This window comes from Saccopteryx bilineata, chromosome X, assembly GCF_036850765.1.
Source record: "Saccopteryx bilineata isolate mSacBil1 chromosome X, mSacBil1_pri_phased_curated, whole genome shotgun sequence".
Lineage (NCBI taxonomy): Eukaryota > Metazoa > Chordata > Mammalia > Chiroptera > Emballonuridae > Saccopteryx > Saccopteryx bilineata.
The window spans coordinates 23386890-23413726 of NC_089502.1; the positions used below are offsets into that span (position 1 = coordinate 23386890).

At 38.8% G+C, this 26837-nt stretch overlaps 1 protein-coding gene across 2 annotated transcripts in view; it reads left to right on the forward strand.

Moving 5' to 3' along the window:
- The window catches only part of TENM1 (teneurin transmembrane protein 1), a 1131584-nt gene that overhangs the window by 927572 nt on the left and 177175 nt on the right, over positions 1–26837 (forward strand). For both annotated transcript variants that reach the window (XM_066248720.1, XM_066248721.1), the window contains 3 exons: positions 12672–12791; positions 21793–22054; positions 24750–25017. In XM_066248720.1, the coding sequence (XP_066104817.1) occupies positions 12672–12791; positions 21793–22054; positions 24750–25017 (650 nt within the window). The remainder of the gene's footprint in view (positions 1–12671; positions 12792–21792; positions 22055–24749; positions 25018–26837) is intronic.

Genomic DNA, 26837 nt, shown 5'->3' on the forward strand with positions numbered 1-26837 from the left:
CCAGGGAGCTGAAAAAAACTGATTCTTCCTCCCTGTATGGGAGGAGGGCAGGTAATGCCCTTAGTGTAGCATACCCTGTGGTGTCCTGAACCGCAACTTCCCAGTGAAGTAAGCAGGCTCTTCAAGGCCTGATTTCCTTTGCTTCTTTCTCTTATTAATATTTACCTACTTACTTTCATGAAAATGTTTACATTTTTTTCTGAAGAGATGCAGTACACATGACCTGCTCACATTTGGAAAAAGAATCCAAATGTGTCTTGGCTCAGCCATAGTTTCTTGTGATTATATTTGTCTTCCCATGTTGCTTTTCCTGAGCAATTGCCTTACTTTTCATTTCTGCAGTTGTTGTCCTAAGTGGGAAGTGAGATGATTGCTACTTGCTAATAAAGCACTTTGATCTCGTTTATATGAAAAGTGTTATGTGTGTGAAGACGGGATCTCCTGATTTTCAGACAACTATTTTGTTTAATGCTAAAGTTCAGGAAACACATGTTCAAGACACATTTTTTTTAATTACAAAGTGCTGAAGGCTCCAAGATTTACAGTGCTGACTAGCTCCTGAAATCAGCAGTCAACACCTAAAGGTTACAAAAAGAAAGAATGTGTGACTTCCACTTCTTTGCAGATGCTCTTAAGCAAAGAAGAATAAAAAGAAATCAGAGCACAAATCTTCAAAAAGCTATTCAATTGATTATTCATGATATTTTGAAACTTAAATATTCTGAGATGCTTAATAATTGTCATTAGTAATACTAGTAGCTATCAGTGTGAACAGGTATTTTCTAATATTTTATCAAACTTACTGCTCAATTAGGATAGAAATTTGAAATACTCAAATCCTTATTACTTACTTCTTAGCCCTATTATTTGGATGCTCTGTCACTTGTTGGGTCTGTCATCTAAATGTATCCCTAGAGAGGGTAGAATTAATGCATGTTTGGAGAGAGAGAATGAATGATATGTTGTAGTTCATCTCTACTACACATCCTACAAATAGAAAATGCTCAGCAGTTGGTAAATCCATATAGGTAATGATGTCCTCTGAATAACATCATCTTTATAGGTGAGTAGTTTCTTTCCTTTGCAGCCATATTTTTCACATATCAATATTAAGAAGATATTTGGACCTTAGCTGGGTTGCTTAGTTGATAGAGCATCATCCTGGGGTGCCAAGGTGGCGGATTCAGTCCCCACTCAGGGTATGTACAGAAAGCAATCAATGAGTCCACATCTAAGTGTAACAATGAGTTGATGCTTCTCTCTCTCTTAAATCAATGAAAACTTTTTTTAAGGAAAAAAAAAAGATCTATATACAGCTTAGGCCGGGTCAAAAGCCCTGCACCACTTCACCATATACTTAGCTTGTGTTATCGAGCAATTTTTAAACCTCTCTGAATTTGTTTCCTCATTTATAAAGCAGGGCTAATAGTTGTACCTACTCAGAATTATACCTATAGTAAATAAAATAAGAAAATTTCCTAACATAGCACCTAACTCATAATTGCTTAATAAATATTTATACAAATGCATACATATATATATATCATATACACCGTATTTCCCCATGTATAAGATGCACTCTTTTTTGAAATATTTAGGGTACAAAAACTGGGTGCATATTATACAGTGATTGTAGGTTTTTTAACTTGAATTTTCTGCTTTTTTCTAGCTCGTTGTGTTTGTGCTCATTGTTTCACACTTGTTACTGGTATATTACGTTAAGTTACATTTTGCTATATATTGCCCAGAAATGGCTCAGAAAAGATTTTTATACAGTGCTGAATTCAAGTCAAAAGTGACCCAGTTTGCAAAAGTGAATGGAAATTGTGCTACTGAACGTAATTTTGGTCTTCCTCCAACTGAGAAATCAATCCGAGACTGGTTACAGGAAGAAGAAAATGCCACGGCAGAAGAAGGCTGTGAAAGGCAAGTCAGCAAAATGGCCTGATTTAGAGAGGGAATTGAAGATATGTATTGAAGAGCAAAGGGCAGTTGGAATTCCTGTGTCCACAAAGATGGTTCAGTATGAGGCAAGAAGAATTGCTGATGAAAAAGAAGTTACTGATTTCAAAGGAGGACACAATTGGTGCTTCAGGTTCCTGAAACAGAATGGACTAAGCATGCGTACACACACCAGACTTGCCCAAAAGATGCCTGAAAGCTAGAGCAGGAAGGACTTTGAATTTTATCATTTTGTCATTCAATGTCAGAAGACACATTAGTTTGAGTTGGAACAGATTGTAAATATAAACAAAGTCCCCTTCAATTTGATGTCCCCAGTAACAGAACTGTTGATAAGAAAGGGGTGAAAACTGTAACTGTGAAGACAAGTGGACATGAAAAGAGCCATTACAGTTGTTCTAGCTTGTTGTGCCCACGGAATCAAGCTGCCTCCTATGCTGATTTTTAAATGCAAAACCATGCCAAAAGAAGACATTCCTTGAGGAGTGATTGTCCATGTTCATGACAAGGGTTGGATGGATCAGGATGGGATGAAGATCTGGTTTGAGAAAGTTTGGAGAAGGAGACCAGGTGGGCTCTTAAGCAAACCTGCCCTATTGGTGCTTGATCAGTTCAGGGCACACATAAAAAAAACCTCACAAAGAAGATTGCTGCAGAGCAAAAAACAAAATTTGCCATAATACCCAGAGGCTTGACATCCCAGCTCCAACCACTTGATGTCAGCATTAACAAACCCTTCAAAGCTGCCATGAGAGATGAATGGAACCAATGGATGAAGATTCTGAGAAAAATTTGACACCAGCAGGAAGAGTGAAGAAACCAACTATAAGAGAAGTTTGTACCTAAATGAAAAAAATCCTTGGATAATGTCAAGATTGAGATCGTTGTCAAGTCATTTCAGAAGTGTAACATTTCAAATTCCATAGATGGAACTGAAGACGAGGCAATATATGAAGATAGTGATTCGTCATCAGACACAGATGAGGACAAGCTAATGGATGGGAGTTTTGACAGTGACGAGGAGTTGTGTGAATTTTATGATGAATCAAACTTGAGTTCAATAACTTTATGTAATACATTTTTTTTCAAATTTCAGGCCCCAAAATTAAGGCGTGTCTTATACCTGGGTGCATCTTAAACATGGGGAAATGTGGTACTTAATAAATATCAAGGTATATAATTGAATATAATTTAAAAGTCAATTCAAAAGCAATCTTTTTTTTTTTTACTTTATCATTATGGCATCTTTGTGAGGTGATTGAGGATAGGATAAGGAAGAACTGTTATTTTCACTTTCCATAAGGAATAGATGAGACCAAGAACAATTGCATTTCTTAGGAAAAGTCATAATGGTGATTATTAGCAGGCCAGAGCCAGAAACAGTGTGATCAGAGCTAGGTCACTATTTTTTCTTTGTGCAGGGAAGAATCATCCATGGCCAGGTTATGGCCAATAAGATAGATCTTCCCTATATTTAATGATTATCCATTATTCAAAGGGCAGATTTACAGAGAAGTGTCAGGAAAGGTTAATGAGGTTAATAAATTCCCATAAGGCTGATTACAAAGATAAAGCATTAGAGTAATGTGCAAAACAGGCAAAAACAAAACAAACCATAAAAACAAAAAAGAAAGAAAGAATCAATAACCAAAAACTTGAGACTATTTTAAGAGTTACAAGGGCTTAGAGGACAAATATTTCCAAATTTAAATTTCGGACAAAAATAAGCATGTGTCTAAATGAAGCAAACTGGCACTTAGTCCTCAAAATGTGACTGTGTCGTCAATTTTCTTATTGCTTCAAAACACTTGATCTTTTTCCCATTACTTTGGAGATCTCAGGAATCCGAAGCAAGCCTACTTTTGACAAGCAATTACCGGGGCAGATCGGAAAATAACCACCCTACCTCAGGGTGAGTGCCCCCATTTTGTTTTACTTGAAACATCACTAACCATGAGGAAAAGAATTTTGCTTAAAAAGCTATCTGCATTTTCAATAGCACCACCTGTCCTAGAGCCCTAGAATGTTGATGGGTAACGCTCCCAGCTGCTTTTAATGTTACCCGTTTGGTAGGTATTATTTATTTGGGCTAATGACCAACTGAGTGGGATTAAATCAGCCTGCTCTATTTAAGTAAAAACTAATGAGATTGTATTGGGTTTGCATATGAATGTCCACTGCATTCATATTTTCAGAATAGGAAAACAGGTTTATGCTCTAACACTAAATGTTTTTGTGCTGCTGTACTAGATTAGGTAGCATATGTAAAAAACCCAGCATCTGTTGTGTGGAAACCCCCAAAATATCTGAATATTAGCATCCTCAAATGTATATAAATTAGGAAATACCAAATCGTAATTATATGGTAATATATAAAGAAATAGTGGGCTTAGTGTTCATAAATTAAGCATTTGGGGAGGATTATTCACTCATTCCTGCCAGTCACCATGATACAATTTAATTCCCTGAAGTAGTCAATTATCAAAGAACACTCTCGAGATAGAAAGTCATAATGCACAATCCAGAATTCTGGCTTCTAATAAATGAACTGTGAGGCATCTGTCACATAGAAACCTTTGAAGCAGTGCTGTGAGAGTAGGTTGCAAGTATCTCACAAATTCATATAAAAATATTTGAGTGCAAAATTCTTTGAAGCTTTCTTGAGCATGGTCTGTGAGGTTCCAGGTCGCCTTCCTGATTGGTAGGGGCCATTGTCTTGCTAATGTTACTGGAACAGAGATTCTGTCCCCACCCCTGAGAGGTACTGGAGGATTCCTATTTTCTCTCATCTCTGATTCCTTGCCCTCCATGGGAAAAGCAGGTTTTTTGCTTTTCCCTTGGCTTTTCTTGTGGCTTCCCTGTCCTGGTGAGAAACCAATAAACAGAATAGCCCACCATCCTCCAACTCTGCCATTTCCTTACAGTCTGCCCGAATTTAATGAGAACCTGCATGAGACTGGCCACGATGGCAGCAGTGGCCCCCAGCCTTACAACCAGATACTGGGAAGAATATGGAGATAAAATCACACAGTCCTTGTCATGGAGTGAATATCTAATAGGAAGGACAGACAGACTGTAAAGCCAGTAGCCACGGCCAGCATCACAGCCACCTGGCCCATGCAGGTTCACATTTGATTCGGACAGACAGTAATGAAACAGCGGAGCCAAGAACTGGTGGCCCATTACCCTTTAATCCTACTGTGGGTCAAATAGGTTTGCAAATATGATGTATATGTTTGCTTGCTTATAGTTTGCATTGGGTGTGGGAGACAGGCTGTAAGCAAGCAGGGTCATTATAACCTAAGGCTTAGTTTTAAAACAAAACCTTTCCCACCCTGGGGTGGTGCACTCTCATGAGGAATCCCATTATGCCTCAGACAAGTGACTTTGTATCAGAGACTTCTTTGTTTGTATATTGGATTAAAGGTTTTGATTTCTACACTATAAAATGGGGCAGAGGAGCTAATGCTAAAAGAGAGCAGAGAAAGGCCACATGGAAGAGAGAAGAAGCAGCCAAGATGGCAGTGTGCTGAAGGAGAAGCCAGTTTGTGCAGAGTTTGTGCAGAGAAAAGGAGATGGAGAACAGAGGTGAATAAGGCTGGTGAGGTAGAAACCTTTGATTCTAGGAAACTTGGATAAGTCAGTGGCTTTGAGAGCCCTGAATGGAAAGGCAAGTGTTTTCTCACTGTGTGTATTTCTTGCCCGCCGGGTGCAAGCTAGGATAAAAATAATAGCCCAGCAGTTCTTGGCTGCATTGTTTAATTACCATCTGTCCAAATCAAATGCAAACCTGCATGGGCCAGGTGGCTGTGATGGTGGCCATGGCTACTGGCTTTACACCTAGCTTATTTGGGACAGACAAATCAGGTTAAAACATTTTTCCATTTTATAAGCTCTTGATTTGAAGGGACGCTACAGTTCATCCTATAGTCCAAATGCCACTATGTCATGACAGTTTCAACATGACTCCCCAACTTACTGTTTTGCATACCTTTTCCCAGATGTTTGTATGGAAAAGTTAAAAAGTCATTTCTCACAAACCCTGGCCAGTTGACTCAGTGGTAGAGCATCAGCCCAGTGTGCAGACATCCCAAATTCAATCCCAAGGCAGAGCACATATGAGAAGCAACCATCTGCTTCTCTTCCCCTCTGTAAAGCCAATGGCTTCTGCCATGGCCATGCAGGCTTCATTGAACTCGGGCAGTTGTTAAAGAAACAGTGGTGCCAAAGGATGGTGCATCCTTCTGTTTATTGGCATCTTACCAAGACAGGCAAGCCACAAGAAAACCAAGGGAAAAGCAGAAACCTGCTTTTTGCCATGGAATGTAAACGATCAGGGAAGAAAAAAGAAACCCCACAGGACCTCTCAGTGGCAGGGCAGAATCTCTCTTCTCCTGCCTGAGGAGAAGTATTTACATCTTTACAATAGTGGTGTCATGTGCTCCTGCACTATTTGCACAAAAGGGTTGCAGTTAGTAAAACTATGAGCAAGCCTAACACAGCCATTTTCCCCACACCCTCCCTCTATCCCTTCTCTCTCTCATCCTCTCTCACAGCCAGTGGTTCAATTGGGTTGAGTGTTAGCCTCACACGCTGATGATAGCTTGGTTGATTTGAGCATCAGCCCCAGATGGAGGTTACTGGGTGAATCTCAGTTGGGGCACATATGAGAGTCTATCTCCCTATCTCCTCTCCTCTCACTTAAGAAAAAAAAGTCTTTTCTTACAGATTTCATAATGGTAAGACTGTGAACCAATTGGTGGTTTTCCTGCCTTTATATAATTTACACCCCTGCCTTCCTCCTCAGTTCATACAATTTAATTGGCTGGTTATATACTATTCTTGTTTTCCCTAAAGCATTGCTTCATAAATTTAGAAATTCGAGTTGTAGGTGGGGGAGAGGAAGGAACAGTCTTTTTTATCAAGCCCTCCAGGTGATCTGGTGCATGAACTAGTTTGAGAACTAGTAATCTATATGAGAGAAAGATGACCAGAAAGGACTGAGGACCAACACCGCATTCCCAAAATTACACTCTAAAGAGAAGATTCTTTATTCATTGGATTTGACAGTGAATGTTAAGCTCCTTGTCCCAGCCGCTCAGGAATTTGCATTCCAGTGGGGCCCTCAGAAGCAGCAGTGCTTTAGTCCAACTGACACAATCTACAACTCTGGCTATACCAAACCAGCAGGAAGAGATGTCAGGAGAACCATCAAACCACATCTCATAGGCAGCAGGTTTCTATTACATAGAGACTTGAACTAAATGACAGCTCAAAGAGGAATCTACAGAGCAGGATTCCAACACTAGTGCACAGAGGATTCACATGGCCTCTCCCAGCCCAGTCCTTCTCAGTGCTGTCTCTTCCCCAAAGCAGTCACCTGTAGAAAGGATTTCACCTCTTCCCATGGAGAAAACCACCTAGCCTGTCCACCAGATTCTAGATCCCCTGCTGGCCAGGTCCTCGATTTTAAATGCTACCCTTCAGAAATTGCTTATGCTCATATTAACAACAAAAGCAAATAGCTCTAACTTCCCCAGCTGTGAGACTCATTTCCTTAAGAAATATTTTAATCAGAAACACAATGCAGTAAATTACATCTTCTTTTAGCAATTTGGTTTTCAGACCAACTTTTTCAAACCAACTTTTGTGCTTGAGGTTAATGTTTTTGCCTGAGGTGTGTTGAATGAATATTAGAAATTTGACAGGGAAGACAAAAGACAACAAATAAGGGAAAAGGAGAATGAAACCTAGAATTTATTGAAGGCTTGGAGTAATTTGCCTATGCCATGAAAATAGCAAATACAGAGTGAATTAGACCTTTTGCATCAGAACTGTCTAGCAAGCAGCTTGTTAGTTAAATAAGGCTCTCAGTAAAGTATACTCTGACTTGCATTTCCCATGATGCCCTGTTCTTCAGATCAAGCTCCAAACACCAAGAGTATTCAGCATTTAGGTGAAGAGAGAAGCAATTCTTTTGAGGTTGCTGCTTTAGCATAGTGATAGAAGTAGACAGGTTGGCAGCAGCTTGTATTATTCAGAGAACAGAAAAAGAGATACTTGTGAGGGATGATTTTCCCCCATACATTTTTTTAAAGTCATATTGAACATGTTCATCTAAGTTCAAGTTCTCATGTTATAGCCCACAATAGTATGGAGAGGTTCTTGCTTTTAAAGACTCAAGAAAGCAAAGCATCTCACCCATGTTTAAATCAAAGAAGGAGAGGCCCAGGTAAAGATAGAATGCCATGGAGAGTACTCAAACATACACACACCGACACAAAAGATAGTTATTACCTACTGTGTACATGTGTAGGGCTCTTCATGACCACCCACGTAGTAGCTTATTTCATCTGGTTTAAAAAGTTCAGTAGAGTTCTCTATATTTTTTAATTTAAAAGTTTCAGAAACATAAAAAATGATTCTTGAAGGATTCAGACTCATGTTGAGGGTTGTTTGATGTGCCAGAACTTTAAGAGCTCAAGATGTTTCCCCAAGACAGACCAAGGACATGCCAAGTTTGGCTGCCTCATTAAGATAGCAATTTGAAGAAGACAGAGACTGTCTGGGAGAGGTTACAGAGAGGTGCCATGATGGGAATGGTGAAAAGCATAGAAAGCAGGACTGTGGCACTGCCAAAGTCAAATCCCCATCATAGGCACTTAAGTACTCCAGCAAATATCTAACTGAGGAAAAATATGAACTCTACAGGCTGCCTTGAATGTGAGAATCATAATCAGAAAAGATTATCTAAATGGGGAGAAACTACATTTTAGTGGCTGTGTGAATCAGGAAAAACAAAATAGTACAAGACTACCATCCACAATTATGAAGAAAATTGAGTTCAGAAACTTGGAGTTAATGAAAAGGCAGTTGAGCTGAACAAGTGACATAATACACTTGTGGTTTTCAACCTTTTTACCCTTGGGTACCAGTGAAAATAGGATCACTATTTTGGTGACTACTAAGGCAGAAATCATCCTGAGCATCAGTGAATTCGACTAAGATCATTGGGTCTATAATCTTCATACAACATCAGGGTGGTTAACTCTTTTACAGACTGGCACAAAATTTCTGGCAGACTGGTCCACGAATGGGCAGTTGAAAAACACTGCAATACATTCTACTTGTCAACAATATGGATGAAGGTTCCTTAAGTGCCATCTGGGGCTGGTATGGCTTGGGGAAGCATGTGGACTCAAGCTTTCTTTTTGAAATGAACACTTTGCCTGAGAAGAAATTTCCCCAGGTCTCTGCATGCAGTGCAGAGCCAATCAAGATTACTGGAAATTTAAAAAGAATACTTTAATACTGTTCCAAAATTTAGACAACTTACACTGGCGTAGGATGACTGATGTTGGTCAAAGATTGTAGTAAGTACTAACAATCCAGAAATAAAAGCAACTAAAAGTTATTCTTCTGAAAAATGGAAGACATAGAGTGTGTAAATAATGGGAGTGAATGCAGCAAGAAACAGGGGCTCTTAGAACATTTAAAATCTAATACATTACAAAGAGAGTTCAATGTGATAAATGTAGAATAATAAGTTTTATGAGACTTTATTACATGCTGCAAGTTGGTGTGAATCATTATATATGAGGAATAAAAAAGTAGGAGAGTTAAAAGACAAGTCTGCACATTATTTATGAATAATGAAGAGTAAAATGAATAAAAAGAAGAACAGGTAGACAATGTCTTAAATAATGATGACTTTATGAGTTGTTATCACACAAATCTGTGTGCTTCATAAAATATAAAGAATACCAAAGAGCAGAAGAGGCAAAAGACAAGTCTGCTCAGAATTAGATACAGAGTGAAGAAAGAGAAGGATACAAGAGAAATGTACAGCATAATGATGATTTTTATGAGACTTGCACTCACCAGCCTGGTCCTTCATAAATATAAGCTGTATAAAAAATGAAAGAGCAGCAAAGAAAAGAGACAGGTCTGTGTCTGTCATAAAATATCAGCAAATAATGCTAACTAGGCTTGGCTAAATAAAAACAAAAATAATTGAACCTAGTACAGCTGTGGGAAAACACAATGTCTACATCAGTTGTTCTAAAACTGCCAGTCCACAGTCCAATCCGCCAGGAATTTTATGCTAGTCTGTGAAAGAGTTAACCACCCTGATGCTGTATGACTATTATAGACCCAATGATCTTAGTCAAATTCTCTTATGCTCAGGGTGATTTCTGTCTTAGCAGTCCCCAAAGTAAATCTCCTATTTTCACTGGTCCTCAAGTTTAAAAAACTTGAAAACCGCTGGTCTAGATTAATGTGAACAAAATGAGTGAGTGTACAGTTTTCTTGCCAATAGGGAATCAGAGACCACCTGGGTAGGTATTATGGTTGCAAAGGCCATCTTGTTAATTGATAGAGCCTTGGAAAGTTCACAGTTAACCTTGCACCACACCCAACAAAAAGTCATCAGCACATGGGACTCAGGAATCAATGTTTAACTGATTTTCAAATGGTTTGGCCTCACTAACACACAGTCTCCTCAGCCTTTCTGGCTCCAGTCCCTATTTAATTTGTAGGAGACTTCCTCAGCTTATTTATATATTTCATCTATACCCAGCTTGTCAAATTTTGCTTTGTAAAAACCTTTAAAATATTACTGTATGGAACTAGAGTCATTCTTTTATTTTTATTTCTTGTTGCATAGGGCTTAGAACCTGGGACCAGACCTATCAGGATTAGTTCAAAATCCAGAACTCAATGCCTTTCAACTGTTTTCTTTATTAGAACCAATGAGATTTCAAAATTTCTCCAAAAGACACTGGGGGAGGGATCAGACAAAGCAAAACAACTGCCAATATGTCATATATACACCATTTAGAGCCATGACATAAAATATTCATAAAATGAACAGCTCATTGGAAAGAAAGCCACTGATCTACATCAGAACTAGGAATGTTTGTCTGTGACCTCAATATCCAAAAACACTAATAACGACAACTATACTAGTGTACATTGTGCAACACTTAATGCTTTGTAGTTCATGTTATGGGAAGGCCTTAGGTAATGCGAGATAAATCCTACTATTACAACATATCTGATTTCTCTGATTGCAATAGAATTTAGTAGTGAAGTTTATTTACTATAACATATAAAACAAGCTTTGGCTGGTAACCGTCTTCTGCTTTTGCTTTTTCAGAGAGTTGTTCTTCTCTCAAAAGATTTTTGGAACCATGAGTCTTTAGATACATGGCCTTAAATTGTTGATTCTGTTCAAATAATGCCTAATGCCAGGGTGAAATTACTGTGGTTACTCTGGAAAGCTATGTTTGCCCAAATAACAACCCCTTTTAAGCCAAGATTTAGCTCCCTTGGATACCTTGAATTCTACTTCATGAAAAAACCAACGCTGAATCCCTAGGAGAAACCTCTGACCTTGGCCCGGCCTTCCTCAACTCTATCAACTCCACTCCAGCTATAAAAATGAGACTCATCTCCAGGTTATTTTGACATTTAATTATGTTGCATACCTATTAGAAAATGATGGAGGACAATTTGACTGGGTGACACGTATGCAACATAATTGATTGACAAGATAACCTGGACATGTTTTCTCTGAACATATGTACCCTGATTTATTAATGTCACCCCATTAAAATTAATTTAAAAAAGGCACATTCTAGAGCTCAGGGCTGCCAAGATTAGGATTGGACTCTGTTGAAAAACTTACCCTTGTCCCTTACTTCTCCTCAATTAATAACTGAGCATTGAAGAATCTTTGTTGGAATTTGCCCCCATATCCTCCTAACTTCCAAGCACCTGAAATTTGTGACAACTTGATGGCTAAGCTGGAGCTGAACACATGTATCTTGTAGTGGACTGTCTGGGAGACAGCCCTGGCTAAAAACCTAATTTAATGGAATCTCATTCTTTGGGAAGGATGAAATTCATTTGTGTAAAGAAAAAAAAAACTCCTGAAATATTTTATTTCAATTAGGCAATAGAAATTGGGTACTACAGTCAGGGACCATCTCTCTTTTGCAAACTTTAACTCTTAAAATTCAACCCAGCTAAGTTTACTGAAAAAAAAATGTTATTCCAGAAAAGCAATTTGGCAATTTGTACTAAGAGTTTTAAAAATAATCACACTTATGTATGTAAACACATAGGAAATGCATGTAACAAAATGATACTGCTGATTACTTCCAGGGAGAAGAGCAGAAACTGGGAGGAAGGTGGTCAAACAGGGTAATTTTAGTCATGTCTAAAATATATGTATGTAGTAAGTAATATAATTAATTTTCATTTTAACAGAAAAAAATATATTCCCACAACCAAGACTGTCTCCCATGGAAATCATAATAAAAAATTCAATGCAGGGAAAAAAATCAAGAAACAATGAAATGTCCTAAAACTGGGAAGAGCTTAAACAAGTTAAGGAATACCACTTTAAGGATATTTTATATAACAGCGAAATGCTGTATTAAAGAATTTCTAATTATGTTAGACAGTATTAACAATATACCGTTAACTTAAACATATCAGAATATAAAATTATACCCAGTATAATCCCAATTTTACTAGGTAAAAAAGATACAGATACCCTCTCAATATGTTAGTAGTTACCACAGGTTGGTGAAATTATTTTCTTTGTAATTCTTAACTGTGTTTTCCAAAGTTCCTTCAACTTGGCTTCTAGAATCTAGTTTCAACATGCTTTTATATTTGTCTTTGATCTTGTGTTGCAGGCGTGCTTGTGTGATTAGAGGCCAAGTGGTGGCTGTGGATGGAACCCCTCTGGTAGGGGTGAATGTTAGTTTCCTGCACCACAGTGATTATGGGTTTACTATCAGCCGACAAGATGGAAGGTAGGTCAATATTGCTTCTGATCATTGTAGGGGCCAAATGCTGCCTTCTAAACATTGATGAAACCAGGCCTTGAGGGATATAATGTTTGTAAGCTCATTATTCTTCTAGCTGTATCTGTAAAAGTGATTGGTGATATTTGTTTCCTCTATTCCCCACTTAAATCAAGCTAAATTTCTCTTCTAACCCTGTACTTATACTCTCAAGAGTTCTTGAAACCTTGGTCATGTGAAAAGTTTTCTAGCCTTCATCTAATTCTATTTATAAATCCAGTTTCAAACTTAGCCCTGGCCATTTGGCTCAGTGGTAGAGTGTCAGCCAGGCATTTGAAAGTACCGAGTTCAATTCCATCAGGACACACAGGAGAAGCACCGTCTGCTTCTCCACCTCTCCACCTTCCCCTTCTCTCTCTCTCCTGCCTTGCACAGCCATGACTTGAATGGTTTGAGCAAGTTGGTCCTGGGCATTGATGATGGCTTCATGGCCTCACCTCATGCACTAAAATAGCTCAGTTGTGGAGCAACAGAGCAGAGGCCCCAGTTGAGCAGAGCATCACCTGTTAGGGGGCTTGCTGGGTGGATCCCGGTCAGGGCACATGTGGGTGTCTGTTCCTCTGCCTCCCCACCTCTCACTTAATAAAAAAAATCAGTGAAGTGATACAAGTATTAAAGAGAGAGCCATGAAACACTTAGGCTGCTCCTCCATGACAGCCTCAAACTATTTAAAAATGAATATGTCCAAAATGTTTCTTCCCAAAGTACCAAATTCAGTGACATTAAGACTTGTTTGTTTTAAATGCATCCTTCCTATCTGGATAGTATTATGATAAATGAAGTAAGCCAGTCAGAGAAAGATAAGTACCATATGATTTTACTTTTTTATGGAATCTAATTAACAAAATGAACTAATAAACAAAAGAGAAACAGACTCATAGATATAGAGAACAGACTGACAGCTGTCAGAGCAGATGGGGTTAAGGGGCTGAATGAAATAGAGGAAGGGATTAATTAGAAAAGAAAGCCTCATAGACCTAGAAAACAGTATGGCAAGTACCAGAGCAAAAGGGGTGTGTGGGGAGGTAAAAGAGGGAATAAGGAATACAAATGGCAATTAAAGAAGACTTGACTTGGGTTGGTGAACACAATTGACATATTATAGAATTGTACACCTGAAACCTATTTTATTTTATTAATCAGTGTCACCCCTAGTAAATTAAATTTTAAAAAAGAAAATGAAAAATAAGTAAATAAAATGTATTTTTTCTAGACTGCCTATTTCATTAGTGGCTGTAACTGGTTGACAAGCATGGTCACCTAACCAACTCCCCTTGATGTCTATATAACCATAGTGATTTAACCTTAAGTACCAACCACAGGGCTGCTCTTTATGGGTTTCTTAAGATTCTCAGAGATCTTGGAAGCAAGACCAGTAGGTAAAATCTTTTCCTCCTGGAAAAGGATTTGCTCACAAAAACATTTTTGTTGCTGTCATTTAGATAGACATTTGTTCAGAATATTTGAGTCAATAGGCTCATGTGTCCAGCTTAAAGGTATTTATTTATGACTCTCAGGAATATTTGTAATAATGGCTTTGCGGTGCCCTAGTCTGCAGGTGGCTACTCTTAAAATGACATGCTCATAATAAGCCACTTCAATACTCACATAAAGAGACCTGTTGGCTTGGAGTTTTATCACAGTGTGAGAAACTATTTCATTTCAAGAACCTACAATCAATTTCTAACCACTTCTGAATTGTTAATTATTCTACTCAGGCTCTGCTGAATATGTTTTTTCAACTGCTTGTCAAGAAAATGCTTATAAAAATTTGTTCAAGAAGATAATAACAAAGAATTTTAACCTATATAAGAAACTGTTCTTAAGACTTTAAATCAACACTGTGTGGCTCAGTGAATAAAATGTTGTCTTGGCATGCTGAGGTTGTAGTTTAATCACCAGTCAGAGCACATATGAGAAGCAAGCAATGAATGTACAACTAAATAGAACAAATAAGTGGAACAATGAGTTAATGTCTCTCTCTCTCTCTCTCTTTCTATCTCTCTTCCTCCCCCCACAGCCTCTCCTTTCTAACACCTCTCTCTCTCTTTTTTTTCTCTCTCAAATCAATGAAAATTAAAAAAAAACTTTAGTAAATAATGTGGATTTTATATAAATGTTATTACTTATTAACTAACCATCTATTTATTTGAACAAGCTCAGCAGAACTATTCTGAATGCAGATAGTCTGAAAAAATATATATACACATAACTATATATACACACACTATACATACTAACATGTATACATTACTTATACATATATACATTAGCAATAAAAACTACATTTCCGCCTGAGCAGGCGGTGGCACAGTGGATAGAGCATCAGACTGGAATGCGGAAAACCCAGGTTCAAAACCCTGAGGTGGCTGGCTTGAGCAGAGGCTCACCAGCTTGAGAGAGGGGTCACTGGCTTGAGCATGAGATCATAGATATGATCCCATGGTCCCTAGCTAGAGCCCAAAGGTCACTGGCTTGAAACACAATGTTACTGACTTGAAGCCCAAGGTCGCTGGCTTAAGACCAAGGTTGATGGCTTGAGCAAGGGGTCACTCACTCTGCTGTAACCCCTGGGTCAAGGCAATATGAGAAAACAATCACTGAACAACTAAGGAGCTGCAACAAAGAATTGATGCTTCTCATCTCTCTCCCCTCCTTTCTGTTTGTCCCTATCTGTCCCTCTCTCTGACTCCCTCTCTGTCTCTGTCAAAAACCAAACTATATTTCCTTTCAATATTCCGTGATCAGCTTATTAGTAATTCAAATGGATCTTTCTCCCAATTATATTGAATAATGGAATTTCAGTAGTTCACTCACCAGTGAGTAGTACATGGAACCAGCCTCTCCCTTGCCAGCATGTTCAGCCATGATCCAGAAAGTGAGAAATAGATTATTTCTTTAAATAGAATGTGCCCTCAGGGATATCTGACTTCTCATGGAGAACTGATGGACCCTCAGGATTTTTTTAGTTTGTGTACAAAGGTTTCAGTGAGTTAATTTGAGAGCCACAAGAGAATGTCAAAGAAGCTTTATCTCTAAAAAGTCTACAAATTTGTATCCAGTTTATAGAAAACATTAAAGAGAGGCATTTTTGGTGTTTTTAGTTTAAATAAAATGCTAAGACCCTCCTCCCTTATCTCACTGTGAAAACTCGGTTTGTGTAGATGATAGGTGCTAGTCAGAGTCCCCTCTGGCAATAACTCTCCCCTCAGGCTCCATAAAGGATGTCAGCATTCAAAGTTTGTGTCTTGAATGCCAACCAGACTGTCCCAATGTCATTTCTTGGACATAAAGTGACAGTGTGATGGGAGTTTCCATTTATATGTCTTTGCTTGTTGCTTCCGCAGATTGAGTGAATACATTTCAGAAGGAGTATATCATAAGAAAGCTAGACCTGAGAGCAAAAAGATTATAGAAAGGCGGAGATCAGCATTTAGATACTTAGTGGGACAGAGTGTGACATGCAAGGTGCTGTCAGATATGCAAGACCCTCTCTCCAATTCTCAATCCCGCAGGATTGCTGCTCTACCTATAGTTCTCACCAAAGATGCCACTTCTTTGGGTTAAGTTATTGACTCTCTCAAAGACCCTGTTAAATGCAAATATTTTATGTGGGATATGGAAATAATTACCCTCATTATCATCCATTTGAACAAATTAATTGACAACTTTTCCTAAAGAAACAGGAAAAGTGTAGGTACCATGGTGCATAAAAAGCAGAGGGAAGGATAGGACTGGACTATAAGGACCTTTAAAAGGAAGAGAAGAATAAATATGCAGATTGGGAGGGGACAAAGAATCAGAAAATGGAAAAAATGCAATTTTAAAAGAAAAAAGAGATAAGTATGAATATCTATGGTGTGCCAGGCATTTCCATGAGTGTCATTCTTTTTTCTTTTTTGTGTGACAGAGATAGGGAGAGACAGAGAGAGGAACAGACAGACAGAAAGGAAGAGAGATGAGAAGCATCAATTTTTTATTGTGGCTCCTTAGCTGTTCATTGATTGCTTTCTCATATGTGCCTTAACCAGAGGGCTACAGCAGAGCAAGTGACCCCTTGCTCAAGCCAGCAACCTTGGGCTCAAGCCAGCAACCTTGGGCTTAAAGCCAGTGACCATGGAGTCATGTCTATGATCCCATGCTCAAGCCAGTGACACCATGTTCAAGCTGGTGAGCCCACACTCAAGCCAGCAACCTCAGGGTTTCAAACCTGGGTCCTCTACATTCCAGTCTGATGCACTATCCACTGCGCCACCACATGGTCAGGCTTGAGTGTCATTATTTTATATCCTTACAAGTTAATAAGCTGAAAATCATTATTTTCCTCTTCCCCATTTGGCAGATGAAAAGGCTTATCCAAATTAACATAGTTAATAAAGGTAGAGCCCAAAAGTTGAACCCAAGTAATCTGGCTCTTATCTTCTTTGACTTACCACCACCAAGTTAGAGAGCAGGTGCTCAGTTGAGTGTTGAAAGAAAACTGTTTATAAATATTTCAGCTAGCAATAAGTCAAAGAGGTGATTCTTGAGAAGCATTAAAGGTGTCAAGAACTTTGGAAGACTTATAAGATGAAGGGAGGGTTCCCTCAGATTCTCCTCAAGGAGCACTTTGTTCACTTATAGACACCACAAGGCAAAAGTAAGCATTTGCACAGGCCTTAGTAGTCTCCTATCTACCATAGGATTGGTTTGACTTATGGATTGACAACAGCCTCCAGACTAATCCATCCTCTTCCTTTGGTCTTTTATGCTTGTTGGGCAGATAAAATGTATTATGCTCACTTTGTTAAAGATTACGCTGCCCACGAGGAGGCCATCACCCAGGTGATATTAATGTGTGTCTCTGTGGGCAGATAGAATCCTTGTAGCCTGGGGCTTGGTTTTGGGATTAAGCCTTTCCCATCCGTTTTGATGTGGGGCGGTACAATCCAATCATGCCTCAGAAGTGACTTTGTATTAGAGACCTCCCTATTTTGTATATTGGATTAGAGGTTGTGAAGCTACAATATAAAATGGGGGTAGACTACACGAGGGCTGGCGCTCTTGGTTCCTGAGATTATCATTAGAAGGGAGAGCAGAGAAAGACCACGTGGAGGAGGCCAGGAGAAGCAGCCAAGATGGTGGAGTGCTGAGTGAGATGCCAGTTTGTGTAGAGTTTGTATCTGGGATAAGGAAGGAGATGGGGAACTGAGGAGAATAAGGCTGGTGAGCTAGAAACCTTTTGATTCTAGGAAACTCGGATAAGTCAGTGGCTTTGTGAGCACTGAATGTGAGTGGGTTTCAGAGCCCAGTGTGTGTTTTTACTTGCCCGCCGGGTGCAAGCTAGAATTAAAGACTATGGCCCACCAGTTTGTGGCTCTGTTGTTTCTTTGCCGACTGTCCGAATCCAATGGGAACCTGCATGGGCCGGGCTGCTGTGATAGTGGCCCTGGCCCTGCCTCCTGGCTTTACAATGCTCTATCTCTCATGTGACTTTATATGACCCATTTCAATAAAGATCATTGTGGTGGGGGAAATCCCAAAGAATTAATTATTCAGAAAGCATTTTATTTGGCATTGGAATGGTTCCAATGAGTTTCTAGCCACAGATCCACCTTCTGCCTCCATGAGTAAACCAGACAGTGTTTACTGTATGTAACAGCTAGGTGGGAAGAGAAGTCAGTCAAGGTTCTTCAGGAAAACAAAGCTGGTAAGAGAGAGAAAGGAGAGCGAAGAAAGAAAAGGAGATCTTGAGGAATTTGAGCGGAGAGAAAAGGAGATCTTGAGGAATTCACTAAGGTGATTGTGAGGACTGCAAATCCAAAAACTAGGGGAAGCCCGCTGACTGGAATCTCATGGAAAATAATTGATGTTATCTCTACAGTCATGCGACATAATTACTTCCTCCTCAGAGAAACTGCAGTTTTGCTCAGAAAGTTTTCCAACTAATTGAATGAGGCCCTCCCACATTATCAAGGTTTATCTTTTTTACCTCAAGGACTAATTTTAGATATTAACCACATCTACAAAATACCTCAGAAGCAACACCTAGTTTAGTGTTTGATTGAATAACTGGGCACTGTAGCCCCATCAAGTTGACACAGAAAACTGATCATCACAGGAAGCTAAGGGAAGTTCCCAGGAAAACTTCAAAATCAGATCTGCTTATAGAGATAACCCAAAGCTGGCCTAGAGTTTATTTCAAGTACAAGAGGAAACATCTCTAAATTTAAGAAATCACTACATCTGGTCTGAGAAGAAACTTAAGATTTGTTAAGCCCCTAATATATGCTTCACTCTTCAGTCTGTCACTCATTTATAGTATGTAGTAGCTAAGTGATAGATCATATCAGCCCATTTTACTAATGAGGAAACTGACCCTCCTGGATGTTAAGTAACTAGCCTGAAGACACAAAGTTAACATGGCAGAGCTGGTGTGAACCTAGGTGTGTATGAGGTCAAGACCACATTTTTTATTTTTTTATTTTTGCAAAACAAGAAGATTCTCTTGTCTGCTTAATCTTTCTAGAAGTAGAGAACCATTCCAAAATAGTAGATAGTTTGTTTGGGGTTTTTTGTTTGTTTGCATTTGTTTTTATTTTCAAATAAATAAGCACTTCGGTTTTGTTTGTTTGCATTTGTTTTTATTTTCAAATAAATAAGCACTTCAGTTTTGTTTGTTTGTTTGCATTTGTTTTTATTTTCAAATAAATAAGCACTTCAATTTTAAGGAGCTAAGTTAAGAGCTAAGGTTTGAGTGAAGCAAATAAATTTGTCCAAGGACACAGAGTTAAATCATGTAGAATGTGAACTAGAGGAAAGGTCTCTTGACAAGTAACTTTGGATTTTTTCCCACTATATTTGGCCTTAAACTGCTCCTATATTATCATGAATTCAGCCACTCTGTCTTAAACCATAAGCGGTTTGGGTTTTCCTTTTTTAGTTCAAACCTAGATTCTTTTCTGTAGCTAATGCAGTTCTTCAAATCCTCTTTTTGGAAACTGCCTTAATATTACAGCTACTTGACTGAAAAATGTAACAATAAACTATACAGTATTGGCAATCTTTTTTTACTGTCCACTTATCTTTACCTGGAAGAGTTCTTCAACAAGACACGATTGGTAATTGTTGGGCAGATAAAATATATTATGCTCACTTTGTTAAAGATAGTGCTGCCCACTTGGAGGCCATAGCCCAGGTGATATTAATGTGTGTCTCTGACGGCTGTGGGCAGGCAGGATTCTTGTAGCCTGGGGCTTGGTTTTAGGACTAAGCCTTTCCCACCCTTTTTGATGTGAGGTGGTACAATCCAATTATGCCTCAGATAAGTGACTTTGTATCAGAGACTTCCTTATTTTGTATATTGGATTAAAGGTTTTGATTTCTACACTATAAAATGAGGGCAGAACAAGAGCTTGCTCTCTTAGTTCCTGAGATTAGCATTAAGAGAAGAGAGGAGAGAGCAGAGAGCAGAGAAAGGCCACGTGGAGGAGGCCAGGAGAAGCAGCCAAGATGGTGGAGTGTTGAGTGAGAAGCCAGTTTGTGCAGGGAGAAGGAAGAAGATGGGGAACAGAGGTAAATAAGTCTGGTGAGCTAGAAACCTTTGATTCTAGGAAACTTGGATAAGTCAGTAGCTTCGTGAGCACTGAATGTGAGTGGGTTTTGGAGCCCAATGTGTGTTTTTACTTGCCCACCGGGTGCAAGCTAGGATTAAAAATGATGGCCCATCAGTTTTTGTCTCCGTTGTTTCTTTACCAACTGTCCAAATCCAATGCGAACCTGTATGGGCCAGGCTGCTGTGATGGTGGCCCTGGCTACTGGCTTTACAGTAATACTGTGATAAATAAATAAATGTCATTCAAAAGGAGTGGTGAGATAGCCATAATTAAGTCTGATTACCAATCAGGGCATTTTATTATTGAAAAAGTGTTTTACAGAAAGAATTTTTTAATACAAGCAATTGTTTGCATTTCTCTTATGCAGACTTAAGTTGCTTTGACTATTAAGAAACATCATCTTGCCCTATATCCATTTTTAAGATATAATGATAATTTATCATTACCTTACTTTTCTATAGTATTTTATGCTTTTTGAATGCTTTCCAGTACATTATCTCTAAGACATCACATACTTTAAAGAGAAGTAAGGTAGAAGCATCTAGTGCAAAATAGACTGAAGCCTGAATTGTTTACACTCCAGTGCAAGTCATGTAAGATGCGCTTGCAGGAGAGGCAGTCTTGCTTTGTTGGAGACATGGAAGGAGTTGTCAATGAAGAAAGACAGAATCCATTACAGACTGTTTTACAGAAGAAGACCAAGAGGCTTTCTAGAGGGGACCAGAAATCCTAAATCTAGAGTTCAAATAAAATCAGGAGCGAAAGCAGTTAGCCAGATGCGGAGGGTTCAGTTATGGTATTGTTCAAACAGCTTTCAGTGAAAAGTTTTCCTGTGCTGGCATCTTTCTCCAGATGCCATCACAAAGACACTGTCAAGTTTCTGGCACTGTGTCTGTGATCCTGAACAAGATATTTAACCTTTTGACTCCTGACTCTTCTTGAGTTGCATTAAAGGAGTTTTTTCATTGAGGATGAATAATGCATTAGCTTAAAGATGTTGCTGAATGTTAAATGGTCGTCTTTCAGTTATCTCTAGCACAAAGGGGAGTAGTGATGTCAGATTTGGCTTTGCAGAAAAATACATGCAGTATATTTGTTGAAGATGATATTAAGTTGGCTTACAAATTTAGGGTGAATATCAACTGATGATCAGAACTTTTTTCTCAGAAGTCCACTGGATAGTGAAAGGAAGTCATCTGTAAAATGAATATTAAGCTAGAGGGAATTTATAAAATAGAGAATGTGAGTGGATATAGTTGATTCCCAAAAGAAAGAAAGCACACCAAAAATACTCATTTTTAACTATAATTTGGTTGTTCATTTGGTTAAAACTGTTTTAAAATTTTCTTTCTCAGCTTTGACCTCGTAGCTGTTGGTGGTATCTCTGTAATCTTAATCTTTGATCGCTCACCTTTCCTGTCTGAGAAGAGGACACTCTGGTTGCCTTGGAATCAATTTATTGTGGTGGAGAAAGTAACCATGCAGAGGGTTGTATCAGACTTACCATCCTGTGATATCTCCAACTTTATCAGCCCAAACCCTATTGTGCTTCCTTCACCACTCACATCATTTGGAGGGTCCTGTCCAGAAAGGGGAACGATTGTCCCTGAGTTGCAGGTGAGTACATAGGCCTTTGAATGTATAACATCATAGTGTCATGGGATTCTCAACAGTGAATACTAGCTAGAGTCCTGCTCCTGGTACTCCTACCAGTCCTATAATGTGCTGCCCTTCATTTGTTAAAAGAAGGCTTCAGTCATAATTTCTTTGGCATACATTTGCAAAGTGATTGACTAGGGCTATAGGGCACTGTCTGCGGCCATGGAATAAAGCAAGATGAACTAGCTGTCATGAGTGTTAAACCCCAAACCTTGACCTAATGAACACTGTGCTCTAAGGAACAAAACTAGCTGGCTCAATTGTGATAACAGTATAATCAAGAAGGTGTGGTGCCCTTTGTGCTTCTGAAATGAAAACCCTTTAAAGAATCTAATTTTCTTTCATTGTCAAGTTCGTATCTATTGTCATTGTTCTTAGAAATCATGACAATTCTTCTTGTTTAGCTGTGTCTAGTGAAAGAAGTTTGTAAGGCTGTGGGTTTTGTTTAAAGCTTCACTTTTGAGTATTCAAGCTTTATAATCAAAGGAACATGCTGTTGACCTTTGATATTTCAGGATTCATGAAATGTTTTCTTTATTGAGAATTCAATATTTTACCTTCAATAATTAAGTCATGATACAATTCTTTCATGACACTGTAAAAACAGGTTAATTATACTTAAATGTAGAAGCCACCAAAATGGACTTTCAAGTCATAGAGATGCAGAATTCAAAAAATAAACTAAAAAAATAAGTAAATGGGCATTCCAGGATTGAATTGGCTTTTCTTTCATCACAACATTCCAAACAACTATCAGCAGTGCCCATAGGATACCACGTATGAAAGACTCACAAAATATAGTGCTTTACAGGAAAAAGCATACAAAGAGTTGCCATTTTTGTCAGTTCCATTGTTTTTCAGGAAGTAAAAAAACAGGATAGTATTTAATGAGTACATTTGACTGGTATGCCAATTCCTTCACAGATGTCATTAGGAAGTATGGGTCTCTTTCAGCACAAAAGTTTTCAAACTGATCTAGGATTACATGTTTCCTTGGGGAAATGAAATACGAAAGTGATAATTGTTATGCTAATTTTCTTCGTTGTGCCTCTGCCACCACCTAAGAACACAAAACCACCATGACTGGGTAGTTTAGTTGGTTATAACATTGTCCTGATATGCCAAGGTTGCAGGTTCAATTCCTGGTTAGGGCAAATACAAGAAGCAACCACTGAATGCACAAATAAGTAGAGCAACAAATCAGTGCTTCTCTCTCTCTCTCTCTCTCTCTCTCTCTCTCCTCTCTCTCTCTCTCTCTTCTTCAATAAATGAAGAAGAAGAAAGAGCCAATGGACAGGTTTGGTATCAAATAGCTAATGTAAAGAAAAAAACTGGGCAATGAGTAGACAAAGGAATTTGTGCCCTCAAAGAAGAGAATGATCAGAAATCCTGAACAATATGAGATACCCTGTGCAACATCCAGTTCTACTGTGTACACTACTTTGGAAAAAGGAAGAAGGGACAGGGTTCTGACCTAAAAATGAATGAGGGCACAAAAATATCCATACTGTCTGTGTCACTTTAAATGCTTTAAATAGGATAATCTCTTTCTTCAGCTCTATTTTTAGAAGTTGAAAGTTATGAAATGTAAAATTTGGTTTCAGTGACCACTTTTGGTTTTTAACTCTACATATGCTAATAAAGAAATAAATAATGACAATTCATTAAAGAAGCCAAGTGGTATTTTTACTCTGGGACCAATGGTCAGTATAAAATTTGCAGAGGAGTTATTGGGAGTTATTTGCTTTTCAGTCACGATGCCAACTTGGAAAAACTGCTTCTCAGCTATTGGTACATCCAGGCACGGAGAAATATGTAAGCAAAGTTTGATTAAAAATTTGGCCCTCAGGGTCATTCCAGAGCTCCAAAGAAGACAAGTTTAACTGCATCAGTAAAGATTAATTCTAGGGAATCCATAATCTCTGTCATAAAATATCACTTGCTAAGCCAGTTTCTAGAGATCTTCCTCTTAGAGAGCCTGGCCCGAATAAGGATTACAGCAATGGTTTTGTGATATATGACTTAATACATGGAATAAGATTTCGTGTGTGTGTGTGTGTGTGTGTGTGTGTGTGTGTGTGTGATCACTTAATAGAGCCCATGGCACAGAATTGTTTGACATTCAACAGTGCGATCTCCAACTCCTACTAAGCAATTTTTGAAGCACTGTTGAAAAACTGAAATTGTTCTTCTCACAGTATTCTCTGGCTATCAGAAAAGGAGATAGTCCTCAGAGTTGACTGGACATCTTGTCCCCATGCTAATTCAGTGCAGAATTCAAAACCTGTGGTCACACAGACTCATGAAGATTCTATAACAGTGTTTTCAACAGTTCATTTGCAGACTGGTCCACCAGAAATGTCATCCTTCTGCAAGAGTTAAGCACCTGATATTGTATGAAGATTATAGGCCCAATAATCTTAGTCGAATTTGCTTATGCTCATGGTGATTTCTGCCTTAGCGGTACCCAAAATAATTCTCCTATTTCAACAGTTACCAAGTGTAAAAAGGTTGAAACCCAATGGTCTGGAACAAAAGGCTTGACATCCATGGCTCTCTTTAAGCCCTCTCTTTTGACCCATTTCTAAGCCAGTAAAGCCCACAGTATACTTGTCTACCTGTGACCATTGACAATCTGGCTTTCTTCTTCCAGGTTGTACAGGAGGAGATCCCCATCCCTTCCAGCTTTGTGAGGCTGAGCTACCTGAGCAGCCGCACCCCAGGGTATAAAACCCTGCTACGGATCCTCTTGACACATTCAACCATCCCCGTGGGGATGATTAAAGTCCACCTTACAGTTGCTGTGGAAGGTCGACTCACCCAGAAGTGGTTTCCTGCTGCAATTAATCTTGTCTACACATTTGCTTGGAACAAGACTGACATCTATGGACAGAAGGTTTGGGGCCTGGCAGAGGCCTTAGGTATGTTGAAATGATTCTATGTAAATAGCAGTAACATAGTCACAAAACAGAAAGTGCCAACTGCTTACTAATTTGTATTTGGAGTAATTATGGGTTTTCTTCTATCTGAAGGATCTAAGGCATTTTTTTTATTTACAAACTTCCTCTGGGCCTGTTTAGGGTTTCCTTTCAACACGTTCTTGCTTCAAGTGGTTTTAGTTCCCCTTTCATGATTGCTGCACACCAATGGACTCACATTCTCTGACTTGTAACTGTCTCCAGAGCTGAGTTGTGCATTCTAACTATAACTATGCATTCTAACAATGGCATTCCGTAGGCCATGTTTTTGTGCTTGACATTTAGACTGTCGTTTCCACTTAGTAAAAACCACAAAATTTTAACTTAGAGGCATCTACCCTTATTACCTTTTATGTCTAAGATGATTAGACTCCATTAAATTGTTACTTTGGTAGGTTCAATAAAAAAAAATAATCCTGTCTTTCTAGTTCTTTTGATTTTCTGTTATCTCAATACTTTCAAACCTAGTACCTTAGAGATAACATAGACATTAAGAAGTCCTCTGGGCCTACAGTTTTCAGATATTTAGTTCTCTCAGACAAATGACATTTTTTAAAGAATGAGACTGAGAAAAATTTGCTAACTTTTTATTTTTCTAAGTAAGGCTATTTAAAAAAAAACAAAACTATAATCTACTGTCGCCTATCATTACCATAACTTTATAAAGGAGGGATACTTTAACACCAACAAAAGGAATAGTCTGTCTTAAGAAATAACAGTAAGCAATCTAACACTGATACTCAGAGAGAGAGAGAAAAAGAGAGTGAGCAAGCAAGAGAGAGGCAGAGGGAGAGAATCCAATATCTTTATTTCCCTCACACTGAGGATGACAGTGAGAACTTCTAAGGGACCTGACACAGGTTTGTGGAACCTCAGTTGGGAGCCATTGTGCCTGCAGGCAGTATCTCATGGAAACCACCCCTGGATAGATGAGAAGACTATTTTTAAAGTTCTCCAGAAGAGATGTTTTCATATCCTCCCTTGGAAGTGTCTATCATAGTACAACTCCCATGTAACTGACCTACATTTTTTAGACTGCAATGTGTCAATTTCCTCTCTTTCTTTCCAGAGGAAAATACAAGGAAAACAAGAAGAGACTGGTGACTCTTCTTTCCCCAACAGACCCTCATATATTTAAATAACTTATCTCTGTTGGAGTCTGTTAGTGTGCAAGGAACATACTGTGCTCAAATTTCCTCTCTTAGTGAGGAATTACTGTAAGAACCCGAAGGAAAGTAAGAAAGAACAAGAAAAATCAACAGCAGCCTTGCAGACAGGCCTCACAGAACTGCAACCTTGCTCAGGATACATTGTAGTTCCAGAAGGTCAGCCTCTATTGTATCAACGTAACAATAGTTCTAGTTGTCCCCTCTGCAGCAAGAGTCCACTGTTTCCCACAGTGGTGACTCTGCCATACCAGTGATTGAACTCATCCTTTTTTCTGCCATGCAAATTGACCACCTTTTCTCTCAGCTCTTTGAACCCCATGGCTTGGTGATTTGCTCCGTATCTTGCATTCATGTTCTTCTTAGAAAGAATATCCGATTGTATCAGCCAGTTACCATAGAGTAGCAAGCCCCTCTGTAAGGCACAGCTCTACCATTAGGCTATCACCAGGGTTGCTGGCCAGCCTATGGAGTCCTGCTCAATCCTTGTTCCAGTGGGTGTGGTGGTTTAGAGCCATGTTTTTCAACTGCTGGTCCTCCAGAAATTCTGTACTGGTTCACTCTGATGTTGTATGAAGGTTATAGACCCAATCATCT